The sequence below is a fragment of the Manis pentadactyla genome, chromosome 3 (genome assembly GCF_030020395.1).
Source record: "Manis pentadactyla isolate mManPen7 chromosome 3, mManPen7.hap1, whole genome shotgun sequence".
Classification (NCBI taxonomy): domain Eukaryota; kingdom Metazoa; phylum Chordata; class Mammalia; order Pholidota; family Manidae; genus Manis; species Manis pentadactyla.
The window spans coordinates 111,064,938-111,074,051 of NC_080021.1; the positions used below are offsets into that span (position 1 = coordinate 111,064,938).

The 9,114-nt window shown below is 37.6% G+C and overlaps 1 protein-coding gene across 5 annotated transcripts in view; it reads left to right on the forward strand.

The window, feature by feature from the left end:
* Window positions 1–8,305, forward strand: part of ARMC3 (armadillo repeat containing 3) — a 75,942-nt gene extending 67,637 nt beyond the window's left edge. For 3 of the 5 annotated variants that reach the window (XM_036880930.2, XM_036880928.2, XM_036880931.2), the window contains 3 exons: window positions 3,222–3,422; window positions 5,280–5,442; window positions 7,074–8,305. In XM_036880930.2, coding sequence (XP_036736825.2) covers window positions 3,222–3,422; window positions 5,280–5,442; window positions 7,074–7,283 — 574 coding nt within the window. In that variant the 3' untranslated portion in view covers window positions 7,284–8,305. Of the gene's footprint in view, window positions 1–545; window positions 708–3,221; window positions 3,423–5,279; window positions 5,443–6,848; window positions 6,997–7,073 lie in introns of those variants that run through there. The other 2 variants (XR_005023833.2, XR_005023834.2) reach the window with 2 other exon arrangements.
* The last annotated feature ends 809 nt before the right edge of the window (window positions 8,306–9,114 follow it).

Below are 9,114 nucleotides of genomic sequence, written 5' to 3' on the forward strand. Positions count from 1 at the left end.
ATTAGGAAGCTTTTCTTACGGAATCAGTGTGTTGAATGAGGCAAGACTCATGAAATGTAATTAAAAAGTAACTTTATTTTTGTCTCTCACTGTCTCTTTAAAACCTACCCAGCGGGAATTTCTTCTCCTGCCTTTGGGTGAGAACTCAGAGGTGACTTTGATCACGATAAAGTCCTACAATCATTTTAATTAAAAAACGACAACAGAAACAGCAATCTCTTGTCCATCATTTTGAAGTCCAGCCCACATAGTGATCAACTTAAAATGAACTTCTCTGCCTCCTCCAGCAGCCACCTTTGCAGGCAGAGCCACATGCAGGAGGACAGTGCTGTCCCCTCCTGCCTGAAGCTGCTGCATCCCTTCCCCACCTTGCTTACAGAAAATCTGTCCCTTCAGGAAGCAGTGAGAAAGAGGAAGGGGATATAGAGCTGGACAGAACTCAAAGAAACAGTTATAATGTGGTTTCATGCTTTTTAGGCCTAGCATATTTTAAACATGCTTTCTACATGTTTATGTATTTTTAAATGCATTATTTCTCTTGTGAGCACTTTCTTGGATTCTTCAAAAAACCATCTGGACCTCCTGCCACACATCATGACCCTCTAGTTCTTGTTGACTTAAGCCCTTCAGAACCACTGTGGTGTCAGAGGCTATACGGCACCCATATTAAACATCCACTTCTGAACTGTCCCCTAGTCTCCTAAGCTGTAAGTAATGGTTTGTACTCCTCCTCAGACCTCAGAGCTGTTTATTTTCTATTTCTGACTATTTTCTGCCATTAGTCCCTGTTGCTCATAGTTCTGATCTCTGCTTCTAATCTACTTCTCTTATCCTAGCCCTGATACTTTTTGCCCTTCCGTCCCCTTGCCTCCTTCCCTTCCTGTCTTCACTTGGCTTCTCTGTGCTTCACCTCTACTGGACTGAGAACTCCTTGAGGATAAGAACATGCTCTCATTTGAATAATTTCTCTTTTCATCCCCAGTATTTAGCACAGTGCTTGGCTGGTACATGTAGGCATTCATGTTTATTCAAAAGAACAGAAACAACTTGTGCAGGAAAATTATTGTTGGCAAGGTCCACAATTATAAACTGTGTATCTTGAGCGAATTGGTTACCTTCTCTTTGCCTGAGTTCCCATCATTAGCATCAGCAAAATGAAAATAACAATAGTCCTTCCCTCATAGGGAGTTGAGGGTATTAAACAAGTCAGGACATGAAAGAACATAGAACAGTGCCTGGCACGGACTAAATGCTCAACAAATGTTCATATGAAACACTTGCAAGGAGCCAAAACCTACACAACCCTTGCAGGGATACAGAGGGATCTCCCAGAATCCAGTGCAGGAAATGCAGCCATCCTCAAGGGGACAGAAGCTGGGATGAGGTGGTACTTGCAGGGTCTGTCTCTTGCTCTCCCTTTCTCTTTTTCTCTCTCTCCACATGCATGTATCTCATTTATAATTGCTTTGCTATCTTCTTGACTTTCTTTCAGTTACTGCCTCACCCATTACTGTAGCTTATATGTGACTTTGGTTTGCCATGGGACCCAGTCTGGCCCCAATTCCAAGCAACACTTCAGCTCTAAAGCCCAACTGCTATCAAGTACAACATCTGTGTCTCTTAGTACGTATTTGTGAGAGGCTACAAAGCATTTTTATTTCTCTTTACTAAATAGTTACTATACTTATTTGTGAACTACATTGTAAGTTCTATTGGTACTATATTTTTTCATTCAGACCAGTTTTCACAAATATTTAGTTGATTGCACATGAGTTTATTATACACATGTAAAAGTTTACTGTTTTTCTATCTCCTATTTCATATCCTTCTAGTTGGTTCATCTCTGGAGTTTTTGATATTTATACTTTAACATTTCTGCTACTCAGAAACCCCAAATGGGCTGGATTCATGACTTGTTTTTCTCCCACCAGTCTTGCCCTATACTTTATATATTCAAATAGTTGATGATACAAAAAAAAGCAAGTGATTAAACTTTGAAAATGCCAATACACAGTCTGGTGCCAGACAAGTATCTCTCTCCACTTTCCTACCTACCTATCTCTACCTTTGAAGATAGAAAATATTCTTACTGTTTGTCTCCCCACAGTAAATCTCTGTTTTTCTAAGGTGGTTTTGCTAAAGACTGCAAAAAAAGTAAAAATTCTGCTGTCTTTACTCATAAATTGGTGTTCTTTCTGGAGATTAATTTTACAGGAGTTAATTTTGTAATTTCCAAGTGTTTGATTCTGTATTAGAACTGAAATTCATTTAAGTATGGAAGCCCTTATTAACACAACTTGGCAGCCTTCATGGGAAAGAATTCCAAATGAAATACTTTTATTTATAGCAGTGGGAGAGTATAGTTCAGGAGTTCCAGTAAATTGTCTCTTTTTAATCATGCAATATGATAGCCCGCCCTCATGCGCTTAGCCCAGTGTACTGGATACCGTCTTCTATATGCCGAATGATTCTTATTTAAGGCAAAGCACATTCAGTGAGAAATTCACCTGCTTTGTTTACTGAGTTACATAAAAAAAAAAACTAGTTAACATCCTGGAGGACAGTAAACTATAATCTCTGGGTGTATCTTTCCATTGGACAGAAATAATTTGCATCTCTACCAAACAAAAATCTACATGTTAACTAGTAACCCCACTTAAGTATGGAAATTTCAACTAACAGTATCTTTTAACTAAATAGTATCTTTACTGCTTATTAAGTACATTTTATTTTCCTAAACATGGAACTAAGTACATTTCCCTAGATAAACTTTAGAAAAGTCTTCCATGCCATCCTTATTTTGGTTTACTTTTTCCCGTGTTTTGGATAATTTTTCTTTAAAATAAAAACCTTAACTAAAGCAAGAGATGATATGAGACTGGCTTGACTCCTTGAGGAGTCAACCTATTTTTTTCTAATTCAGTAAATATTTATTACATTCCTAGATGTGCCAGACATCTTGCTAAGCAATTGTGCAGAAAGCCAATGTATGATTTTCATAATATATGTCAATCCTGTAGTGTTATCTTAAAAACAAATTTCTCCTGTATAACATAGAGACTATAAGACTCTATCACTGTCACTGAAATTTTGAAAACTGCATATGACAAGGCTACTGAGGTATAACATACTCTATTTCTGTAATGCTCCTCAGATTAACTCAGAGCACAGTTAATGCTCATTCATTTTATGAATTTTATTGCTGTTGTTTATTCTCAAAGGAAAGGCAGAGGAAAAAAAGAAGAAGAAAAAGTAAAGGAAGAAGAAGAGATTACTGCATTACCAAAATATACTGGAGAAGAAAGCCCTGATAAAGAATGGTACCCTCCCTGTGATCCTGACTTCTGTGTTTATGTGTCTGAAGTGACCAAAACAATACTTTCCATGATCAATATTAAGGAACAGATTGAGGTTCTTGCCAAGTAAGTTGTCTAATATACATACACATTTTTAGTTTCTGAAAATATCTTTGGATCTCAGTGGGTTCAATTTTTTAGCCAATTTTTAGACAACTACACCATAACAAAAGTGAACTTTACAGCACTCCAACTCTGGCTCTGAAGCAGAAACACAACGAATTGAAGAAAATTCTCAATTTCTGTCTTAGGTCATATTTCCACCTAGAATCACAACTAGGAGCTGGAAATTGCTTACAGAAAAATGCATTCTCCAGCTAAACCATTAAAAGCATCTTTGAGTGTGACTCTGAAGAAGTTATGAATGAATCAAAAGTTAAAAAATTCGATTGCTCCTCAGATATATGGGGTGCACACTATTTAAAGGAGCCCTCCTGCCGATTATTTGTAAAGTCACAAATTATTTTCTAATACAAACACCCATCCCCTGTTTTGATTTTGTATGTGTGACACTTTGTGTTTCACGTTGCCCTGAAACAGGGGAGTGAGTATTCCAAGAGATGGCAGTTTGGGCAGGCTCAGCGTTCTGCAGGAGCCAGCGAAGTTGCCTTCTTAATTAGGGCATTTAATCTGATTGCACTAAGAGAAAGCTGAGACCTTGACATGGTAGCTGTAAGGAATTAGGCATCACTGGCAGTGGGGGGATAGCCTTGGTGATTGACACCAACCAGTAGGTGAGCTCCTGGAAGGTGCAACAGCTGCTGTCTCTGTGGAAGCCTGTCTCTACTCCAAATAGAAGTTAGTTGCACTCATCAAACCTGAATGTGACAACTGCAAGAAACATAGCCGCCAGATCATTGCCTGCTTGTCAGCCAGACCTGGAAGAGAGCACTTTTGGCTACTGAAGCTTTCCTGGTGTCCTTGAGAGGTGATGACTCAAGCAGAGCTCCGGTTTAGCTCATTTCAACATTTGGCAGATTTCCTCATGCTTCATTCCTATCAGAAATGCTTTTCATCATTCCCAAATGATTGGTTTTTTAACCTGAGCCTGCAACCAAGATAGAGACACGGAGATGCGTCTGCACACCTTAGGTTCCGTGCATCCAGCACGTACTCTTGGCTGGGTCAGTCCAGGGCTTTCTACCCTGCCCTTCTTCTTTTTTCCCGCCCTTGTTCTTCTTTGCTGAGTTCCACGTAAAGCAAGAGGAAATTCTTTCTTTAACATTTTCAATTCTGCCTTTACTCCAAGACACAGTAGAGGAATTTTGCAGGTATGTGCACTTCTTCAGGAAGAGCCTAATATTAGGAGAAACCCCAGGCAGAGGACACTGCATCCACCCTGCCTCCTCACCTTTTGTCTTGTTGCCTCTTTGTCTTTCTCCCCTCTAAGTTCAGTGTTACATAATGCCATGTTTTTCTTTAAGTTAAAAATATAATAAAAATTAAAAGAAAAATATGACAAAATTTGAAAGCATTTGTGAATCTAATGGGAAGACTTCCTATGTGTCTCATCTGTGAGTTTGAATTACTTAAAAGAAGGACCATATGTTAGTAAAATGCCTTGGACTTCAGACTAAAATATTTAGAAATACGTTTCAAGAGTAAGACAAAATTTTAAAACTTCATTGATTCAAATTTAGTGTGATATTGATTTGTATCTTGTTTTAAATATTGGGAAAATTAGCATTTCTTTCTTTCTCTGTGTTGAATGAAATTGTTAGAATTTCAGTTCATATATGATAGTTTGAATGCAGTAGCATAATGTTAACCTACTTATAGTAAGTGCATTTTTAATAATAAAGAAATAATAGAAATCAGAGGGAATGTAGTTTTCACACCTATAATCATACCTATAGTTACACTCAAAACATCCAAAATGAGAATATTAAGCTTGACTCATTTGGTGTCAATATAATTCAACAGGTATGTGGCAGAAAAAATGGGCGGTAAAATTCCAAAAGACAAATTATATGATTTCAGCTGGGAACTTCATATAAGTGAACTAAAATTTCAACTGAAGTCCAATGTTGTACCAATTGGACTGATCAAAAAAGGAATCTTCTACCACCGAGCTTTGCTTTTCAAGGTATATAAGAAGTTTTGTCTTATTCCCCAATAGGTAAAAATGCTTTGCCTTTTTTGTAATGGAGTGAGCCAGTTTCTAACCTTTAACTGTATAATATTAATCCTACCACTTAGATTTACTTATATTTGAGATATATATGTGTGTGTATGTATGTATATATATATATATATATATATATATATATATATATATATACATACACACATACATGAATTTTCACCAGACTATGCAAAGCACATTCATTCAACATTTATCCTTTACGTACTTAGGCCAGGGCCTCTTCCTGGTTCGGGAATACAGCGTACGGAGGTGACAGCTGCCGCATGCCATGGGTTCCTGAGCCAGACTTGTGGGTTCCCAGGTGATGTCAGGGAAATTTCAGGGAAAGAAGTGATATGTAGCCTGAGCATTAAAGACTGCATAGGATTTCAGCCAGTGAGAAGGAAGACGAGAGTATTCGAAGCAAAGCAAACATTTTGTACAGAATAACAGGTGTGAGAGTCAGCAGTCCATTGGAGGAATGGAGAGTAGTTCCTCTGAATGAAGAAAAGAGCAGGGGTGGGAGAAGGCTAAAGCACCAGGTCCAAAGCACCATGTGAGTTTCCTTGAGCCTAAAATTTGTGCGGAGCTATTGAAAGTTCTTAAGGGGAAAGCGGTAACCTGATTTTGAGAGACCATTCAGGCAGTGGAATCGGGAATGAGTTAAAACAGGGGCCAGACAGGAGACAGGAAGAGCAACTGGAAGATTGCTGGGGTAAGAAGTATGGGTGACCCATATTAAATTCATAGATTTAAGACAGGTGAGAAAAATGGAGAGAGCAAGAAATCCAAGAAAATAGGGAGGACTGGCATTTGGATTATAAATAGGATTAGCTTAAAACTGGAGGTAAGATATACATGGATGCAATGAGGTTTATAGGTATTTGGGAAAAGGCAGGGATTTTATACATTCAGTCTATTGTTCAGAAACCATTTTCTCAGTTCCTGGTATATATCCAGACACTGGATACAATTGAGTGAAAAAAAATCACCCCTTCTCTTAAACCTGATTCCTCTCTAGTGTCCCCCGTCTGAGTGAATAATGCCATCATTACCAGTGGCCCTGCCCAGAATGTTGAAATTACTTTGTCCTTCTCATGCAGCTCAAGAAGGACCAGCCACTCACAATTCTGCTCCTCCTGCTCCACAGCACCCAAAATAAATCGGCTAGAAACAGGTCCCCACTAATTTGATCCCTTCATTCAATCCCACTGCATATCACACCCAAAGAGCAGCCTAGAAGCATGGGAAGATTGATAGATGCTCTAGTGCTAAAAGCCAGTGGAACAGCTTTTTTCCAATGACATTATCAATCTTGTACTGTTACAATGCAGTGTAACTGCCTGAAAAATGTCACTTCCCTGCAGAACCTGCACAGAGATTGTGAGTCTACAGAATCTTGAGGAACAAGGGAACTTATCACATTTTATTGGCTCCTTTCACAATAATCCATATGTTTTCAGCTTCCTTCTAAGCATGTCTTTGCAAGAGTTGCATATTTCACCTTCAACTAAGGTGGGTCTTACAACTAAGGGGTTTTCCCCATCTGTCTCCCTCCTTACTCTTGGTTGATCTCATGTTTTCTCCCACAGGCTCTGGCTGATAAAATTGGCATCGGGTGCTCTCTGGTTCGCGGGGAGTATGGCAGGGCTTGGAATGAAGTGAAGCTGATGAATGAGTCCCGTGAGGGAGTGCTGGGGGCGTTCTCTGCCCCTGAAGCGTACATAGTTGACCTCATGTTCCACCCCGGCAGACTGATGAAGCTAAGCAGCAGAGAGGCAGATCTTTACAGATTTCTCTAAACTACTGAATGAATACAAAAGGGATTCAAACAAAATCATTTTAGGCTTTTTTAATGAAATTCACCCATTGATTTTATTCTTTAAATAAAAGTATTAGAGATGTTCTCTCTGTATAGAAATGAGGACACTTGGTTTGAACTTGGTCATGGTTCTGATTTCAGGCTTCTGGCAAGAGCTCAGTCTGATTAGATTATATCCAGCTCACTGTCCCTCATGTAAAGCTTATTATTGTCAAAATTAATTCACCCCCCTGTTCCCTAAGGAACAGCCCTGCCCTTTGGGAGTCATGTAAACATACCAGCTGCTGCTCCCAGGATGGTACCTCATGACTGCCATTCTTCATGCCCAGAATGCTTCAGGAACACTTGGCTAAATAAATTCAGTGGTTTTGAACATCTTCAGTCACCTTGTCTCACTTTTGTAAAATAAGATTACTAATAGTTTGAATAATTATAGATTTTAGTATTAAAAGCCCTCTCTAAAAATTTTTTGTTCATGTTTTTAAAAATGCATCCTTAAGCACATCATTTAATATAATTCATCTTAACTAAAATATTTCTAAAAACTACTTCCATAAACAGTATTAGTCTTTGTCTTATCTATGTTGACTTGAAAATCTGCTTTCAGTTGAAAACAATTCTGATTTGCTTTTACACATTTTAATGCTGGGACCCAAAAATAGTATTTTTAAGTTTATAATTCTCTTTTTTTGGAAAATTTTGAAATGTAGAATTTAGAGAAAAATCTTTGCTGAGGAATTGTTTTCAATATTGAGCACAAAACAAGGAACAAACACATTTCAAATAATAAAATGAATAAAACCTAGTAAAATGCTGAGTCTCATGAAATATTTCCTAGTCAAGTTTTAAGTCTAAAGTTTACCTGTGAAATCATTTCTCTAGAGGGTTTTTAAAAGTGAGCTTGGTTTTAGAAATTAAGGCTAAGATTATTCTGTATTAACCAATCTGTAGTTTCAAAGAATGTGTATTTCCTCATTTCAAAATAAAGTTCTTTATATCAAATGGTGTGCTAATGATATTTATAGTGCAATTTCATGAACAAGAGCATGGATAATAGGATATAAACCTGTCTAAGCATTTTCAAGGCTGTTCTGATACAGAAAATATTTAAAGTGGATTACAAAAATGTATATGATGCAACAAGATAAAAACTAATGAGTAACAGGCATAAATGTAGGAAAGAAAGTTCAACAAGGCTAGGAATAAACTTAGAACTCAAATACATCCATGAAAATCCTAAGCATTTGTTAGAGGTGGGTGAGATTTTGACACTAAGCTCTCTAGCAGATGATGCAGAGGGAAATGCTATCAGTTACATGATTTATAATAGCATCAACTAGATAAAAGCACAAAGCAGTTTCTCAAGAGGAACAAAGACTGGAGGAATTCCTCTATGGGAGCTTCATATAAATGACAAATGTAATACAGAAAATAACATCTCTTTGAAAAACAACCCCCTAGTAAGTTCTAGAAAGAGTTTTCATAGATCAGTGGCCTAATATCAAAATAGAATGAGGCAAAAGTTCCATGAAGTGTTCCATTGTGATATGGTCCAGGTAAACACAATGTTTTCTTTTAGCATGGTCCCCCTCCTCTCTTTTTATTCTTTTGCATCTTTGGGACACTTATGGATAAGGTCTCAGGTAGGTTCTAGCTAATTACTGACCAGGAATGAGTTTAAATTGTATTTCTGACAGTTCTTTCAAGTTTATTCATTCTGTATTACCAGTTAAACATACAGTCATAAAGTTTAGTTATAATAAGTCAACCTATTGTTAAAAGAAAACACATCCACCATAGCAACAAAAATT